This window comes from Manis pentadactyla, chromosome 9 (genome assembly GCF_030020395.1).
Source record: "Manis pentadactyla isolate mManPen7 chromosome 9, mManPen7.hap1, whole genome shotgun sequence".
In the NCBI taxonomy this organism is placed as follows: Eukaryota; Metazoa; Chordata; class Mammalia; order Pholidota; family Manidae; genus Manis; species Manis pentadactyla.
Window position 1 is genome coordinate 44,454,757 of NC_080027.1, and position 20,709 is coordinate 44,475,465.

A 20,709-nucleotide genomic window follows, 5' to 3' on the forward strand; every position below is an offset into this window, starting at 1 on the left:
CGCGTCCCTGGCAACCCAGAAGCAAACAAAATAAGGTTGTGAGTGGCACCGTTCTTCTACTTTCTATTTTCATCAAAAGACATCATAGAGATTCTGTTTTATTTTTGTAGAACTCTAAGGTCATATACATCTCTTTCATATGATTGATTGGAAAGGACAGCTCCATAGAGACACATCACTGTTTTCAGGGAGGGCACCACAAACATTGCTCACAGCAAGATGTTATGTATATGTTGGGCGACTGCATTAGAAGCAGTCAAATCACATGGGGAAGAGAATAAGCTGCTGGGCTGTTATTTCCTCTGGACCTACCGACAAAATCATTGGACCTACTTATTGGGCCTGGAAATTGCACTTTAACCAGAGTTTCATGAATCTCCCCATATCTCACCTCCCAGCTACTCCTCCACCGCTCTACTGTGCTCAGTGTTCTGTGAGTCAGGAACTGTCAGTTTGGACCAGCCAATTCTCAGACACTGACCAGCTTATTAGTGTAAGATCCATATGAAAGAGAACAGAAACAGTTAACACCCAACAGCATAATATGTTTATGTATCTATATGTATCTATATCATCTGTACCTAGTAAGAATGACTGTCCTTTCAAAGGAAACTGAAGGAGGGGCTCTAGAAAAGATCCTTCATCTACATGTACTTATGATGAGCCTGCTCAACATTCTTTGATACTTTTTACATTTGTAGTAAAACTGTATTCACTTTTTCTGTATTATGACAACTGAAATGCTAAATGTAACCTGTGTGTTTAGAATAGGGGTACTTCTGTATTGCACCTCACAGCATTCCTGAGGGGGAGGAGCCTCTGGGGTCATAGAAAGGAGCAGAAGCAACATGGGGGTGCTAGAGAATTCATCCAACATGACTACAGGATATAGGACAGTGTGTAAGTTGGTAAGTAAGCTGTAATGGATGCAGGCTACTTCGATTTCAACTATTCAGAGCTACATGCACGTGATATTGGTGAATAAAGTTTCATAAATTCTTAATAACTGAAGATGATCAGGATAGTTTGTATTTTTCTGTGAGTTCAGGCATAACAAATTAATAGGAAATTAACAAGTGTTTGAATATTTTCAAAAGATAGCTTCCTAAAAGGAATCAAATATACAACTAGAATCAGGAGACAGGTGACAGTCCTTGGGATTCCAGAATCGACCCAGCAGAAGACTCTGGAGCCACTGGATCAATCCTCTCTCAATTCACTGATGACGCAACTTTTTGTCAAGTTGCGATTATTATGCCTTATCGAAAACTGTTCTTTCATTAAAATCATTACTTTTTGAAGCAAGAAATTACAAAGTTATACACTAGAGAAATGTTTGTTATTCTATGAAAAACATACTTACATTGTATCATTTTTTTCTAGATTCTCCACTGAAGCTGCTTTATAACAGCCAAGCCCAGGATCAGCTGACCATGAACCAAATGTCACCAAATGCACCAGTAAATCAGGACCAGCTGTGGCTCAGGCTGCCAGACCTCCAACGAAAAGAATCACTAAGCGGGACGATTCCAGGACAGGAAGTTTGTATCAGCTGGCATGTCATAGCATGGAGTCATCAGTCAATGATGTCCTTGATGTCCACAGGTCTGCTCCTCGATTCTTAATTCTATGCACCCAAATGCATAAATCAGTGATTCTCCCTATAGCGATAATGTTGTTCTTCTTCACAGATAATCAGTATAAGAACAGGAACACTTAAATAACAGTCACATCGTCTGCCTGGTTCACAAGGAAGGAGCTGACAGGGGGGCAGAGAGCAGTTGGCAGCTGGGAGAGAACATGAGTGAGCACAGGGCTGGTGGGATGGTGGGACAGCATTGACAAGCTGGTAATGAAAATTATGGGGATAAATTTGGGAATCGTGAGCCCTCCCTGCTCCCACCAGACACCTGAAGAGTATTTCAGGCCTCCGTGTCCCTATCACTCATTCCCTACCTGTCACTCCTCAACTCTGTTCTCCTCCTCGGAGTCCAGGCTCATCACTTGTGGTTTGGATTCTGTGATGCCGCTTATTGCTCTCTGCACCCTCTGTACCAGCACCCAGGCAATGGCAGGGACTCCAGTCATGTGGTGCTGTAAACACCTGCACATGGTGGGCATCTCTGGGACAGCCTTTGATGCCTTCTGCCGTCTGTGGGAAATGGACGCTCTCCCTCCTTGTAAACCTCTTTCAGATCAAGTTGGTGTGCGCATCCCACATGAAACTCACAGCAAGGTCTATATTATTCCAGAGACTGCCTCATTTTATTGAGGTTGAATTGGAGAAGAAAGCTGCTAGGCACCACTTTTAATGTCCCCAGTGAATTTGTGAAGGGAGAGGAATTGTGATCCTGGTGACAGATCTCCCATCACCAACCCAAACCTTGGGGACTCAGCAAATGGTGATGAGGCCCCCATGGGTCGTGTGCCTCTAACATCTCTGCAAACATTTGTACAGATGCTCAGGTCTTCTTGCTCTCATCTTCTCTCTCTTCCCACAGGATAAATGTAGATTAAGTAATATACACAAGTTTTCTCTTACAAATTGAGGTCCTTTCCTGTTGTTCTCTACTGCAAAAAGTCTAAAGGTGTCTTAATGTAGGCATGGACAATACCAATGAATTCCAATTAAATAAATATCCTGGTGACCCTTCCTTCTCTGAGGCATTTGTGGAAATAAAAGTCTATCTACACTTGCTCCTTTGTCATACGTGTACACGTCATTCTCCTGCAGTCTTATTTTTCAGATTATTTACTGAATAATTTCCATAAATTTTAATTTCTCAGATTTACCTAATCCATTTAAAAAACACACAAGAAAGCACATCCAGTAATGATGGACATTTGTAATTCCTATCTTGCTGAGCTCTGAGCCAGTCGTTGTCCATGTGACCAATTTTTCATCCCCTCTCCTTTCACACCTTCTTCCTCACTTTTTTTTCCACTCTTCCTTAAAAAAGCAATTGTTATGCAACACATGTAGAAAGAAGTTATTTCATGTACTCTAATGGAAATAAAAAAAGGAAATGATATATGCCTTCTTATTTTTAGATACATGGGGAATGGGGTAGTACATCTTTTATCATGAAAGCAACTAATAAATTCTAAGACAGACTGAGGCCCAAAATACCTTTCTCCTTCACCATTTTCACCGGGTTTCTAGCCTTCCTTGTATGTAACTAACCTTGGGAGGTACTTGAGGCAATGTTGAGACTTTGTCAAATTTAAGAAGAATTCTTTCAGTGGGAAGGAGATGGGGCATTCACAGTGGATTTCAGAGAGAGTAAGAGGGAAGGATGTAAAAGCACAGGGCTCTAAACTCCCTTTCCAGAATTTCTCTTCTGAAAGAGGGGGAAACAGTGGTGCCGAGTCGTGTTGAATGGAATTGACTCAGAGTTCAGCCTGGCATGTGAGCTTATATTCAGCTTATTCTTGATTTACCAATATACGATTTAGCCCTGTTCTTTTACCTTTTTGGTTCCCTCCTCTTCTCTTCTACTGATTGTATTTAAATCCTCTAAGACACCACATGCTAAAATTATGCTTTTGATCTTCATTTGGTAAATGTAGGTATAGAAAAACTAAAGTATGTATAGAGCCAGAAATATGTAGTATATTTAGAAATATTTAGGAATATCTATAAACCTATGTGTGAAAGATTCAAGGTTACTTCACTTATTTGCATACAAAGGTACAGATGGGACCTAAGTGCATGAAGAGTCTCAGTACCATTAGTCATTAGAGAATGTAAAGTAAAATCACAATGTAACTACACACCAACTACAATATATGAAAGCTAAAGACTAGCTTGGCAATGATTTGTGATAATGGGGAACATCTACAACTCTCATATACTGCTGTTAGAAAGCATAGCACTATACCCACTTTGGAAGGCAGTTTGAAGTTTGTTTTAAAAATTTATCTCCACATCTTCACCAACATTTGTTAATTCTTGTCTTCTCAATAAGTGCCATTTTGACAGGTGTTTAATGGGATCTAATTGTAGTTTTGATTTTCATTTCCCTAATGATTAGTGTATCCAATAGGCAAAGGGGTATGGATGTGCCTTAAAAAATTAAAAATAGAACCACCATGTGATCCAGCATTCCCACTCGTGGGAATGTACCTGAAGAAAATGAAAACACTGATTTGAAAAAAAATGCATACATCCTTATATTCATTACAGCATTCTTTATAGTAGTCAGGATATGAAACAATCTAAGTGTCCTTCAGTAGATGAGTGGATAAAGAAGAGGTGGTACATATTTACAACAGAGTACTATTCAGCCATAAAAAACAATGCAATCTTGCCATTTGCAGCAACCTGGTTGTACCTAGAGGGTCTTATACCTAGTAAAATAAGCCACACAAAGACAAATTCTGTATGATTTCACTTATATGTGAAATATAAACATCAAAATAAATGAACACACAAAGCAAAATGCAAACAGACTCATAGAGAACAAAGTGATGGTTGCCAGAAGGGAGAAGGGTGAGATGACAGACAAAATAGTGAAGGGGATTAAGAGGTAAAAAGATCCATTATGACATAAATAGGTCATTGGGATATGAACTGTAGCATAGGGATTATAATCAATAATATAGTAAACCTTGTGTGTTGACAGATGAAAATTAGACATCATGGTGATCATTTTATAATGTATATGAATAATAAATCATAATGTACAACTTAAACTAATAAAATATTGTATGTCAATTATACCTCAATTTAAAAAGTTAACCATACACATAGCATATGACCCAGCATTCCATCTCCTAGTACTTAGCAAAAAATAAATAAAAATGTTAGCCTATGCAACATTCTTACCCAATTAATCACAGCAATATTTTAGTAATAGCCTGAAATTTGGGATATGTTGTTTCTTTTGAAAATACATTAACATTGGGTTTTAGGTCCTAAAATATAAAGATTGTCTGGAACTCAATAGTTTCTGCTTTCTTCAAATAGGAAAAAAATATATCATTTTGATTCAGTTTTCACTACTCTCTCTTGTTTTATATATAATCAGATTCATTTTTGTCATACTTTTGGTCCTGTATTTCAGGGTTTTATTTCTTGGCTGTTTTTTTATTTTTTAATCAAGCTTTTCAGGTTTTGATGATAAACATAATATTGGCATCAGGTTCCCTTTGTGCCACTGAAAGCTCTCCATCCTGCAACAAAGTCCAAATAATTTTTTTAAATTAAAGTATCATTGGTATATAATTTTATGAAGGTTTCACATGAACAACACTGTGGTTTCAACATTCACCCATATTGTCAAGTTCCCACTGCCCACCCCCCACTGCAGTCACTATATAACAGTGTACTAAGATGCTATAGAGTCATTACTTCTAAGTGCTGTACTGTATGGCATTAGACAATAATACAGTTTCATTCTCTTACATGTAGCTGTCCGGTTTTGCCAACACCAGCTGTTGAAGAGGCTATCTTTTCCCCATTGTGTATCCATTGCTCTTTTACCGTATATTAAAGGACCATATATGCATGGGTTTATATCTGGGTTCTCTATTCTGTTCCATTGATTCATGGGTCTGCTTTTGTGCCAGTACCAATTTGTCTTGATTATTGTGGCTTTGTATTAGAGCTTGTAGTTGGGGAGCATTATTCCCCCAGCTTTATTCATCGTTCTCAGGATTTTTTTGGCTATTCAAGGTCTTTTGTGGTTCCATATGAATTTTAGAACTATTTGTTCCAGTTTGTTAAAGAATGCTGTCGGTATTTGGATAAGGATTGCACTGAAATTGCAGATTGTTTTAAGCAGGATGGCCATTTTGACAATATTAATTCTTCCTAGCCAAGAACATGGAATGAATTTCCATTTGTTAGTGTCCTCCTTAATTTCTCTTAAGACTGTCTTGTAGTTTTCAGGATATAGGTCTTTCACTTCCGTGGTTAGGTTTATTCCTAGGTATTTTATTCTTTTTGATTCAATTGTAAATGGAGTTGCTTTCCTGATTTCTCATTCTGCTAGTTCATCATTAGTACATAGAAATGCAACAGATTTATGAGTATTAATTTTGTATCCTGCAAATTTTGCTGAATACGGTTATTAGTTCTAGTAGTTTTTGGGGTATTCTTTGGGGTTTTCTACATGCAATATCATGTCATCTGCAAACAGTGACAATTTAACTTCTTATCAATCTGGATGCCTTTTATTTATTTGTGTTGTCTGATTGCCATGGCTATGAACTCCAGTAATATGGTGAATAAAAGTAGTGAAGTCCAATGAATTTTTGAAGTATTTTTTCCTCTTTCCTGTTAGAAACTGATGTAGTCCTTGCAGTCATACATAGAAATGGGACTATTTAGTAGTTATGCTTCCAGTTTCACAGGAAGAATAGTACTGACTGAATTGGAAATAAAATAGGGATAGCAAGAATTATGGCTTGAAATACCACATCATATTCCAAGTTCTGTCTTGCTAAGCTGTACTGTGGTGACAGGATGCAAGACCGATGTAAACCTGTGTTCATCATCACACTGTTTTCCATTATTTTTGGTTCCTTTTTTTCCCATTCTCTTCTTTACATATATAAATTTGTGACCTTTAAGCTTCTTCTGTGTATGTGAATGTGAATAGAACTGATTGTCACTTCCAAGTGGGAGCATTAGAATTCTGGCATTTATTTTCCATGTTCTTCTATTCGCTTGCTGCATCTAATCTAAAAGCTTCACATTGAAATGGTAAGCAGCTCTGATATTTATTCAGATGTTATTAAAATATTATGTGATTAAATTTTTTGAGTTGAACCTCTTTTTCCATATGTCCTTCTGAATGGAAAACTTGTAAATAATGCTATTTTCAGAAATAATGCTAACAGAAATTTTAATAAAAATATGTGTATTTATTCTCATATTCCTTCATTTACTATATATTTATCATTAATTGTATCATTTACTATATAAGTCATGAGCATACAGATAAATGAATTATGTGATCAATGTGGAGGAGGCAGTTACATAAAGAAAAATGGAGTGTAATATGCTATCTGCTGTGAAATCTTTGCAGAGGGGCATAGAAAAGACAAGAAAACAGACAAAATTCCTTAATTAAAGGGCATGCCTATGCCTAACTAAATTCTGAAAGCTGAATAGCAGTAGAATAGGGTAGCCAATCAAATGCATGCTTAATTTCTGTAGAAAATGCAATTTAAACACCCTAAAACAAATAACATGTAAAATATGTAGATAACAGAGTAGTTTTTAAATTTCAAATGTTAAAGAAAAAGAGCAATCACATTTCAGGTTTATTTAAGGGACAATCCCTCTAGGTCTTGCTGATTGAATAGGAGTAGAGTATACGCCAACATCAGAAACAGATGATGGTATTTCTGGGTTGGTTGAGTGGGTGATTAATTGCACCCTTTTCTGAATAGAGAATATTTTCATAAACAGTTCCTTGAAAATTTTTATCCATCTTGATAAAATTTTGAATGTACAGACCATTTTTATTAAAGTATCATTGATATACAAGCTTATGTTGGTTCCAAATATAAAACATAGTGGCTCAACAGATATCCATACTATTAAATTTGCAAAAATATTTCAAGAAATCCAATTATAACATTTGCCCAGATTCATAAATTACTTATATTTTGATTGAGAGATCTCAATAGGCATCTAGCTAAATAGGTGATTTTTTCTGAACTGTTTGTGAGGAAGTTGAAGACATGGTACCTCTTACTCCTAAAAAAAGAGTTATGTGCATTTACCCAGAAAAGCACACTGTATTGCATACCTGTAATACGATAATCAAGATCAAAACATTTGGCATAATACTGTAAAACTAATCTACAGCCCATTTTCAAAGGTACACAACTTCCATAGACACATTTTTCTTGCCCAGAATCCATCCCAGGATCACACAATGCATTTAATATCTATGTCTTTTCAGAATCCTTTAAACTAACAAATCCTCAGTATTTCTTTTTCTTTTATTTTTGAGAAATTATTTACCTAATATTTAAAAAACTTTTTATTGAATTCTAACACAAATACAAAAGTCAGATGTTGTGCAGTTGAAATAATTTTACTAGGAAGACATGAACATGTAGACAGATGAGTATATGATTGATAATATAATATTACTTTGCCCTAGAAGCAACCTCTTTTGCCATTCTCCTTCAGTTATCACTTCTTCAAGGAAAACAACTATCCTGGCTTATTTGTTAGTTTGGTAAAACAATATTTGCCTATTTCTTGTAGGTAATTGAATTTGTTGGCATATAAATTGTATCATAGTCTCTTAAGATTCATTGTATTTATGTGTATTCACTATAATGTCTCCTCTTTCATTTATGACTTATTTCAGTCTTCTCTCTATTTTTGTCATTTATTTGAAGGTTTATCAACTCTTAACTTTTTTCAACTTAATCTTTAAAAAAATTCTTTTGTTGGGAGCCCAGATGGCGGCATGAGTAGAGCAGCGGAAATCTCCTCCCAAAACCACATATATTTATGAAACTATAACAAAGACAACTCTTCCTAGACTAGATACCAGAGGACACAGGACAACATCCAGACCACATCCACACCTGCGAGAACCCAGCGCCTAGCGAAGGGGGTAAGATACAAGCCCCGGCCCCGCGGGAGCCGAGCGCCCCTCCCCCCAACTAACGGTGGGAGGAGAGGAGTCAGAGTCGGGAGGGAGACGGAGCCCAGGACTGCCGAACACCCAGCCCTAGCCATCTGGACCAGAGTGCAGACACAGTGCATGCGTGGGGTCCTGGATACTAGGGAAACAGGGCAGCAAGACTGGTGAGTGGAGAACAAAAAAAAAGCGAGAGCCTTTTATTTATTTATTTATTTATTTATTTTTGGGGGGGCAAGTGCTTTTTGGAAGCCTTAAAGGGACAGGGACCCCAATACTAGGGAGACAGTGAAGCAAGACCAGTGAGCGGATCCCTGAGGCCAGCGCCTGAGGACAAAGAAAAGCGAGCAGCTATTTTTTTTAATTATTTATTTAATTTTTTGTTTCTTTTTGTTTTTGTGAGTGCTTTTTGGAAGTCTTAAAGGGACAAGGCGGGACACTTAGTCCAGAGGTGCAGGAAATCTGGGAATCTCTGGGCGCTCTAACCCCCTAGGCAGCAGGGAGCATGGAGGCCCCTCACGGAGATAAATAGCCTCCCAGCTGCTCCTCTTCCAAAGCGGCTCCACCATTTTGGAGCAGCAGACCGAGCCAGGCAATGCCCACAGCAACAGCAAAGATAAACTCCATAGCAGCCGGGCAGGAATTAGAAGCACTGTCTGCGCACAGCTGCCCAGCACAAGCCACTAGAGGTCGCTGTTCTCCCAGGAGAGGAGGGCCACAAACCAACAAGAAGGGAAGTTCTCCCAGCCATCACTCTTCCCAGCTCTGCAAACTATTTCTATCACCATGAAAAGGCAATATTACAGGCAAACCAAGATCACAGAGACAACACCAGAGGAGACAAACCTAACCAGTCCTCCTGAAAAAGAATTCAAAATAAAAATCATAAACATGCTGATGGAGATACAGAGAAATATGCAAGAGCTAAGGGATGAAGTTCGGAGGGAGATCACAGATGCCAGGAAGGAGATTACAGAACTGAAACAAACTCTGGAAGGATTTATAAGCAGAATGGATAAGATGCAAGAGGCCATTGATGGAATAGAAACCAGAGAACAGGAACGCATAGAAGCTGACATAGAGAGAGATAAAAGGATCTCCAGGAATGAGACAATATTAAGAGAACTGTGTGACCAATCCAAAAGGATTATAGGGGTAATAGAAGAAGAAGAGAGAGAAAAAGGGATAGAAAGTGTCTTTGAAGAAATAATTGCTGAAAACTTCCCCAAACTGATGGAGGAAATAATCAAACAACCACGGAAATACACAAAACTCCCAACAGAAAGGACTCAAGGAGGACAACACCAAGACACATATAATTAAAATGGCAAAGATCAAGGACAAGGAAAGAGTTTTAAAGGCAGCTAGAGAGAAAAAGATCACCTATAAAGGAAAACTTATCAGGCTATCATCAGTCATCTTGACAGAAACCTTACATGTCAGAAGAGAATGGCATAATATATTTAATGCAATGGAACAGAAGGGCTTTGAACCAAGAATACTGTATCTAGCACGAATATCATTTAAATATGAAGGAGGGATTAAACAATTCCCAGACAAGCAAAAGCTGAGGGAACTTAATTCCCACAAACCACCTCTACAGGGCATCTTACAGGGACGGCTCTACATGGGAGCACTCCTAAAAAGAGCACAGAACAAAACACCCAACATATGAAGAATGGAGGAGGAATAAGAAGGGAGAGAAGAAAAGAATCTTCAGACAGTGTATATAACAGCTCAATAAGCGAGCTAAGTTAGGCAGAAAGATATTAAAGAGGCTAAACTTGAACATTTGGTAATGACGAATTTAAAACCTGCTGTGACAATAAGTAATATCTTTCAATAGTCACCCTAAATGTAAAAGGACTCAATGCACCAATCAAAAGACACAGAGTAATAGAATGGATAAAAAAGCAAGACCCATCTATATGTTGCTTAAAAGAAACTCACCTCAAACCCAAAGACATACACAGACTAAAAGTCAAAGGATGGAAAAACATATTTCAGGCAAACAAAAGAGAGAAGAAAGCAGGGATTGCAGTACTAATATCAGACAAAATAGACTTCAAAACAAAGAAAGTAACAAGAGATAAAGAAGGACACTACATAATGATAAAGGGCTCAGTCCAAAAAGAGGATATAACCATTCTAAATATATATGCACCCAACACAGGAGCACCAGCATATGTGGAACAAATACTAACAGAACTAAAGGGGGAAATAGACTGCAATGCATTCATTCAAGGAGACGTCAACACACCACTCACCTCAAAGGATAGATCCACTGGGCAGAAAACAAGTAAGGACACGGAGGCACTGAACAACACACTAGAACAGATGGACCTAATAGACATCTGTAGAACTCTACATCTAAAAGCAACAGGATATACATTCTTCTCATGTGGACATGGAACATTCTCCAGAATAGACCACATACTAGGCAACAAAAAGAGCCTCAGTAAATTCCAAAATATTGAAATTCTACCAAACAACTTTTCAGACCACAAAGGTGTAAAACTAGAAATAAATTCTACAAAGAAAACAAAAAGGCTCACAAACACATGGAGGCTTAACAAAATGCTCCTAAATAATCACTGGATCAATGAACAAATTAAAATAGAGAACAAGGAATATATGGAAACAAATGAAAACAACAAAACAAAGCCCCAACTTCTGTGGGACACAGTGAAAGCAGTCTTAAGAGGACAGTATATAGCGAACCAGGCACACTTGAAGAAGAAAGAACAATCCCAAATGAATAGTTTAATATCACAATTATCGAAACTGGAAAAAGAAGAACAAATGAGGCCTAGAGTCAGCAGAAGGAGGGACATAATAAAGATCAGAGAAGAAATAAACAAAACTGAGAATAACAAAACAATAGCAAAAATCAATGAAACCAAGAGCAGGATCTTTGGGAAAATAAACAAAATAGATACGCCTCTAGCCAAACTAATTAAGAGTAAAAGAGAATCAACACAAATCAACAGAATCAGAAATGAGAACAGAAAAATCACAACAGACTCCACAGAAATACAAAGAATTATTAGAGAATACTATGAAACCCTATATGCTAACAAGCTGGAAAACCTAGAAGAAATGGACAACTTCCTAGAAAAATACAACCTTCCAAGACTGACCAAGGAAGAAACACAAAACTTAAATAAACCAATTACGAGAAAGAAATTGAAACGGTAATCAAAAAACTACCCAAGAACAAAACTCCCGGGTCAGACGGATTTACCTCAGAATTTTATCAGACACACAGAGAAGACATAATACCCATTCTCCTTAAAGTATTCCAAAAAATAGAAGAGGAGGGAATACTCCCAAATGCATTCTATGAAACTAACATCACCCTAATACCAAAACCAGGCAAAGACCCCACCGAAAAAGAAAATTACAGACCAATATCCCTGATGAATGTAGATGCAAAAATACTCAATAAAATATTAGCAAACCAAATTCAAAAATATATCAAAAGGATCATATAACATAACCAAGTGGGATTCATCCCAGGGATGCAAGGATGGTACAACATTCAAAAATCCATCAACATCATCCACCACATCAACAAAAAGAAAGACAAAAAAAAAACATTATCATCTCCATAGATGCTGAAAAAGCATTTGACAAAATTGAACATCAATTCATGATAAAAACTCTCAGCAAAATGGGTAAATAAGGCAAGTACCTCAACATAATAAAGGCCATATATGATAAACCCACAGCCAACATTATACTGAACAGCGAGAAGCTGAAAGCTTTACCTCTGAGATCGGAAACAAGACAGGGATGCCCACTCTCCCCACTGTTATTTAACATAGTACTGGAGGTCCTAGCCATGGCAATCAGACAAAACAAAGAAATACAAGGAATCCAGATTGGTAAAGAAAAAGTTAAACTGTCACTATTTGCAGATGACATGATATTGTACATAAAAAACCCTAAAGACTCCACCCCAAAACTACTAGAACTGATATCAGAATACAGCAAAGTTGCAGAATACAAAATGAACACACGGAAATCTGTGGCTTTCCTACATAATAACAATGAACCAATAGAAAGAGAAATCAGAAAAACAATTCCATTCACAATAGCATCAAAAAGAATAAAATACCTAGGAATAAACCTAACCAAAGAAGTGAAAGACGTATACTCTGAAAACCACAAGTCACTCTTTAGAGAAATTAAAGGGGACACTAATAAATACAAACTCATCCCATGCTCGTGGCTAAGAGGAATTAATATGGTCAAAATGGCCATCCTGACCAAAGCAATATAAATATTTGATGCAATCCCTATCAAATTAACAGCAACATTCTTCAACGAACTGGAACAAATAGTTCAAAAATTCATATGGAAATACCAAAGACCCCGAATAGCCAAAGCAATCCTGAGAAAGAAGAATAAAGTAGGGGGGATCTCTCTCCCCAACTTCAAGCTCTACTACAAAGCCATAGTAATCAAGACAATTTGGTACTGGCACAAGAACAGAGCCACAGACCAGTGGAACAGATTAGAGGCTCCAGACATTAACCCAAATATATATGGTCAATTGATATTTGATAAAGGAGCCATGGACATACAATGGTGAAATGACAGTCTCTTCAACAGATGGTGCTGGCAAAACTGGACAGCTTCATGTAGGAGAATGAAACTGGACCATTGTCTAACCCCATACACAAAAGTAAATTCAAAATGGATCAAAGACCTGAATGTAAGTCATGAAACCATTAAACTCTTGGAAAAAAACACAGGCAAAAACCTCTTAGACATAAACATGAGTGACATCTTCTTGAACATATCTCCCCGGGCAACGAAAACAACAGCAAAAATGAATAAGTGGGACTATATTAAGCTGAAAAGCTTCTGTACACTAAAAGACACCATCAATAGAACAAAAAGGAACCCTACAGTATGGGAGAATATATTGGTAAATGACAGATCCGATAAAGGCTGGACGTCCAAAATATATAAAGAGCTCAACCACCTCAACAAACAAAAAACAAATAATCCAATTAAAAAGTGGGCAGAGGAACTGAACAGACAGTTCTCCAAAAAAGAAATACAGATGGCCAACAGACACATGAAAAGATGTCCCACATCACTAATTATCAGAGAAATGCAAATTAAAACCACAATGAGGTATCACCTCACACCGGTAAGGATGGCTACCATCCCAAAGACAAACAACAACAAATGTTGGCAAGGCTGTCGAGAAAGGGGAACCCTCCTACACTGCTGGTGGGAATGTAAATTAGTTCAACTATTGTGAAAAGCAGTATAGAGGTTCCTCAAAATGCTCAAAATAGACTTACCATTTGACCCAGGAATTCCACTCCTGGGAATTTACCCTAAGAATGCAGCACTCAAGTTTGAAAAAGACAGATGCACCCCTATGTTTATTGCAGCACTATTTACAATAGCCAAGAATTGGAAGCAACGTAAGTGTCCATCAGTAGATGAATGGATAAAGAAGATGTGGTACATATATTCAATGGAATATTACTCAGCCATAAGAAGAAATCAAATCCTACCATTTGCAACAAAATGGATAGAGCTACAGGGTATTATGCTCAGTGAAATAAGACAAGCAGAGAAAGAGAAATACCAAATGATTTCACTCATCTGTGGAGTACAAGAACAAAGGAAAAACTGAAGGAACAAAACAGCAGCAGAATCACAGAACCCAAGAATGGACTAACAGGTACCAAATGAAAGGAACTGGGGAGGATGGGTGGGTAGGGAGGGATAAGTGGGGGAAGAAGAAAGGGGGTATTATGATTAGCATGCATAATGGGGGGGTGGGAGAAAGGGAAGCATGGTACAACACAGAGAAGACAAGTAGTGATTCTACAACATTTTGCTATGCCGATGGACAATGACTGTAAAGGTGTTTGTGGGGGTGACCTGGTAGAGGGGAGAGCCTAGTAAACATAATATTCTTCATGTAATTTTACATTAAGGATAAGAAAAAAAGAAAGAAAGAAAGAAAATCGAGATTACTCCCTGATAGGATTAAACTAACTGTAAATCAATAATTAATGCATGCTTTAAATATCCTTAATTTTGATCATTTAAAGGGTGTAAGATGATCAGCTATGGAAGTACATTTTTCTGATAATATTCCTTTCTCTTAAAAAAAAAAAAAAGCAGTTCCTGTGTGGTAATCTCCAATAAGTTCTTCAGGATGATATAAAGTGCATATGAAAGGGTGGGCAAAGGGTTTATTTGTGTTTACACAGAGGATCAAAGCCTAATTTGGCTACCCAGAAAACGAATTAAGATTCCACATGAAGAAGAACTTCCAACATCAACATTCTCTGGAAGAGTCATTCCAGAAGATAATCATCAAAAAACTTCTACAAAGATCCTGGTGCTGTTGCAGTTGTAGCTGCATTCATCCCACCGGTTCATGGACTTGCCATTGGAATGAAGAAGGAGATATCTAAGCTGGCCTGTGCATACAGTAAAACAACAAATTTGACTGGATCTATACTGTCGGAACTCAACTAAGAATTAGGAGACGTGCAAGTTGCAGCACTCCAAAATCTTGCGACTACAGACTATCTACTGTTAAAAGAACATATGGGATGTGAACAGTTCCCAGGAATGTGTTGTTTTAATTTGTCTGATTTTTCTCAAACTATTCAAATTCAGTTAGACAATGTCCATCATATCATTGATAATTTTTCACAAATGCCTAGGGTGCCTAACTGGTTTTCTTGGTTTCACTGGAGATGGCTGGTAATTGTAGGTCTGCTTTGGTTATGTAGCTGTATTCCTACTATGTCAATGTGTGTGTGCAATTTTATTAGTAGTTTAAAACCTATACATGCTTATGTTACTCTACAAGAAGATATGTCAAAGAAATAATCAATCTTCCCATGTTTTCTTTCATCTGCTACTTCTATAGGTTTTCTTCTTCCTTCCTAATTACAACCCTTAAGTAGAATTCATGTCTCTTATCGAAATTACCGAGTGTCATAATTCTTCCAAGTGGTAAAGATACCTCAAGACAAATGCTGGGCATAGAAGCCACAAGGCATAAATCTGCAAAGAAGTAAAAAGCTAACCTTTTCAAACAATATTGCTTCTCTCTCACTTACCAACTTTACATTTCCCTGTATGGCCCCAGAAGATGACTGGTTAGCCAGAGACAGGTAAGATTCCTCAATGGAGGAACAACCTAAGACAGACACAGTCACAGGAGGGCCATCAGGTGAGAAACTGGGGATCAACAGAGGTGAGGCTTAGAACCTCACCCCCCTGTTTTGAGAGAAATCTTCTGCATACGTGGATGTTTTTGTTGCCCTTGTCTAGCTTGGATTAATACTTAGTCTATAGGCACACACCTGATCATCTACATTTGACCTCTTACAGCACTAAACTATGTTTTCTACCTTAACTTGTATCTACCTACCACTTCAGCATTTTATTAAACATATTACTAATAATAAGAATAAGAATAAGAATAAGGGAGGAATGTGGGATTCACATATAAATCAAGTATAAAGATCAAACAAATATTCATATTTGACCTGATTGTTTATAGTTCATAATGCATGATCAAAAGAGAACGTTTCTGTGATGATAGCCCTTGCACTGTTCACCATGTAAGAACTTATTCACTATGTAAGAATTTGTTCACCATGTAAGAACTTGTTCGTTATGCTTCAGAAGATTGGAGACTGTTGAGAATTAGGCTTGGGGTTGATTAATGATTGTGCATTAAGTCCCCTATACAGAATTTTATTGTTGTTAACAACCATATGATCAATAAATATGAGAGATTCCCTCTCAAAAAAAATATTCTTCTGTTGATTTTTTCTATTAGTTTTCTATTCTCTGTTACCTTTATTGGTGGTCGAACCTTATTTCATTTCTCCTGTTAATTTGGATTTAGTTTCTTCTTCTTTAATTAGCCTATTGGTACAAAGTTAGATTATTTATTTAATATCTTTTATATTATTTAATGTAGACATTTATTCCTAAAGATTTCTGTCTTAGTACTACTTTTATTGTGTCCCATGTTTTTTATAGTAATGTACTTTCATTACCATAGACTCAAGATTTTACATTTGTATTTTTTTATTTGATAAATAACCTACCAGTTAAAGCTGCCTGAGCATTTGTTGTGCCGTGGGCAAGGCCAGGGTTTCAGGAGAGCCCCTGTGCCAGCTGGAGGGGCCCTCAGCCACCTGCCTCCTCCTGTTCTAGCCCTGGGGAGAGCCCTTGGGAGAGTATATCAAGACAATGTTGTTTAATTTCCCCATACCTGTGAATATTCTAGTTTTTCTTCTGCTATTGATTTCTGATTTCATCATATTGTAATCAGAAAAGGTACTAAGTATTATTTCATTATTTTTACCATTAAACACATGTTATGTGACTGTATATATGATCTAACATGGAGAATGATCCATAAGGACTAGAGAAAAATGTGTATTCTGATGCTGTGGGATGAGATGTTCTGTTTATGTCTGTTAGGTGCATATGATCTGTACTGTTAAAGTTTCTAATTAATCTTCTTTCTGTATGTCCTATCCATTGTTGAAAGTGGGGTGCAGATCACTCTTACAGTACTTGTGTTGCTGTCTCTCCTTTCACTTATATTGTTTGCTTCATATATTTGAGTTCTCTGATATTGAAAATGAGACTTAACCAGAGTTACAGCTATGTGTTGGGTTAGCAATTTGAGAATATTGATGTGTGACATAGTCCTTGGAAATTTCCTGGAATCAAGTGCTTTTTCCAGAGTTTGTTACTAGGTATGCCTAAGCATGATCAGAGAGGATCCTCTATATTTAAACAAACAGAACAAAACAAGACTAATGGAAACAATCAGATTTCAGCATAAGAGAATTTAGTTATTTATAAAATTGGCAAATGAAAGTTATCAAATATTGCATGGTTTGTTAAAGTCCTACTTCAATTCTGAGCATCTGAGATTTAAAGATCTTTTTATCAGATATAGATACTTGTAGAAGATACAACATTTCACTATATTCGTGTTGCTCCTTAGTCCACCTAAAAACTCTGTAGAAAGCAGCACTAATGATCAAGATGATTTTTTGGAGAAAAATATTTTCAGGACATGGTCGCGAATTTGTTTGGTCTTCACTCCATACACAATAGGGTTGAGAAACGGGGGGACTAACAGGTAAAGGTCTGATAAGAGGATGTGGACATAAGGTGGTATGTGAGAACCAAACCTGTGTGTGAAGAAAGAGAAGAAGGCAAGGAGGTAGAACTGCAGGAAGACACAGATGTGGGCAATGCATGTATTAAAGGCCTTGAGTCGTGCCTCCTTCTGGGGCAGTTGGAAGACAGTGATAAAGATGTGAACATAGGACAAGGTGATAAAGATTATGTCAAACCCTAAGATGGTGAAGGCAACAAACAGGCCATAGGTCTTGTTGATCCAGATGTCTTCAGTGGCCAGCTTCACAATGGCCATGTGCTCACAGTAAGAGTGGGAGACCAGTGTAGTTCTGTACATTTTAAGACGACATTTGATAAGCACCAGGCATGGAGCTCCAAGAATGGCACCCCTGAGTGTCACTCCTACTCCGAGGTGAGTCAAGAGCTTTTGGGAGAAGATGGTGGCATGTCTCAGGGGGTCATGGATGGCCACATAGCGATCTAGGGCCATTGCCAGTAGGACACCTGATTCGATTGCCTGGAATGAATGCACAAGCCACATCTGCAGAAGGCAGGCTGTAAAAGAAATTTCTGGCAAATTAAACCAGAAGATGCCTAGCATTTTGGGAAGAATACAGGTGCTGAGTGCAATGTCTGTGGCCCCCAGCATGGCCAAAAATATATACATGGGTTTATGGAGGCTGCTTTCATATTTGATTATAACTAGAATTAGAGAATTCCCAATCACAGCAATGAAGTACATGACACAGAATGGAATCCCGATCCAATGCTGCACGGACTCCAGGCCTGGAATCCCCATGAGTGTCAGCACAGATGGCATGAAGATGGAGCCATTGAGTATGGACGTGGCGATTTGATCACTAGGAGCAGGTAGTGGCATTGTAGCATCTTCTATTCCCTGTCAAACTTCATGAATTAAAAATAAGAAAAAATTATTTATTTTAGAAAAAATATACTTCAGTTAGATTACTCATCCTTTCCTTTTTGTTTCAATATATTTGACATATAACATTTGGAAGTTTAAGGTGCACAGCAGAATGATTTGGTACATTCACATATTATACTATGATTGCCATTGTAGTTTTGCTAGCATCTCTATCATGTCACATAACTATCTTTTCCTTTTTATGATGGGAGTAATTCATTTCTTTTCTCTCTTTTGTCTGATATCTATAATATAACACTGCTGTCTGAAATAACTGTACTGTGAATTCAGTCTCCAGGACTTATTTACCTACTAGTTGCAGGTTTATACCCTGAAACGATATCTCCTCCACTCCCAGACTCATCAGCCATTGGTAACCACTACTGTACTCTCTGTTTTTATGTGTTTGGCTTTTTTAAGACTCCACTCTATGTGATTTAACACAGTATTTATCTTTCTCTGTCAGACTTAGTGTAAAATTCTCAAAGTACATAATTACTGTCACAAATGGCAGTATTTTCTTCTCACTGCTGAATAAACTAGCCTTTAGAGAAATGCAAATCAAAGTGAAAATGAACTGTCACCTCATACCTGTTAGAATGGCCATCATTAAGAAGAGATAACAAGTGTCAATGAGGATGAGGGGAAAAGAGGATCCATGAACACACATGTTGGGAATACAAATATGTTCAGCCACTATGAAAAACAGTATAGAGGTTCCTCAAAATATTGAAACTAGAATTACCACATAATTCAGCAATTGCACTTCTGGGTTCATATACATAGATTGATAGATGGTAGATAGGTAGATAGATAGATAGATAGATAGATAGATAGATAGATAGATAGATAGATAGATAGATAGATAGATAGATAGATAGATGATAGATATAGATAGATGACAGATAGACAGATGATAGATAAATAGATAGATAGATAGATAGATAGATAGATAGATAGATAGATAGATAGATTACAGGTAGATACAAAGGGAATGAAAACAAGTTTCATGTGCGCTCTAATGTCTGTTATTACATTTTCAACTTCATGAGGCTTCATTGACATTCTTCTATGGCAGCAAATCTCAGTCTAGCACAATTGACATTAACGGTCAGATACATTTTCTGTGGTGGGGTAATTGTTCATATTGTAGGAGGTTTAGCAGCATCTAATACTCCTACCCAATAGATAGCAGTTGCTCTCTCTTGTCATGACAATCACAGACGTCTCAGTCATTGTCAAATGTCCCTTGAATGAATATCTCTGGGTGTGGGTGATACTGTCATTTGCCATTGTTCTAGAGTTTTTCATTGGAGAAAAATACTCTTTAATTGAGAATTAATTAATGTTTATGTGTCTTAAATAAGAAATGGACAGAACAAATTGGCTGTCAAGGTGAATCATTCTTCAGTAGGTATCAGCCAAATAAAGGACATGGAGGAGAGCATTCCAAGAGGAAATACTATGTACAAAATCACAGAAGCATAAAACATTCAGTGGGATTGCAAATCAATAAACAGTTTTCATACACACATTACTTCATAAGCAGAAATGATTGTTGTAGAGGCTAAGGATAAGGGGAAAATACCAAATGAAAAATTTTTAAATTTAAATGAAATAATTAAAAAATTTTAGTTGGAAGGACAGGTCTTTTGACTAAAAATCCAATGTGTTAGCTTGATGAGTGGCTTGAAGGAATGAGAGAGATTCATAGGGAGATCAAGTTAGAAGGATAATTGTGATAGTCCAGGTGGGAATACTATGAAGTGATGTGATAATATTGAAGGAATAACAAAGTAGCAAAATCTGTGGGACTTGCTGACTTGAAATAGGAGAAATGGAGAAAGGTAAACCTAAAGATGCTCTTGGGTTGAGAGTAACAGCACTAATGACAAAAGACAAGCTAAAAGCAACTTTGCATGCACAGATATGTATATGTTTAGAGGGAGGCAAGCTATCTTAAACCCCTGCAATTCATAGGCCAGAGAAACAATCTTGGGT

General features: G+C 37.3%; 1 protein-coding gene across 1 annotated transcript; it reads right to left on the bottom strand.

Annotated features, from left to right (window-relative positions):
* Positions 1 to 17,679: 17,679 nt before the first annotated feature.
* On the bottom strand, positions 17,680 to 18,663 carry LOC118933062 (olfactory receptor 52A5-like). Its single transcript, XM_036927024.2, has one exon. The coding sequence runs from the start codon at positions 18,661 to 18,663 to the stop codon at positions 17,680 to 17,682; it is 984 nt and encodes a 327-aa protein (XP_036782919.2).
* Positions 18,664 to 20,709: the final 2,046 nt, after the last annotated feature.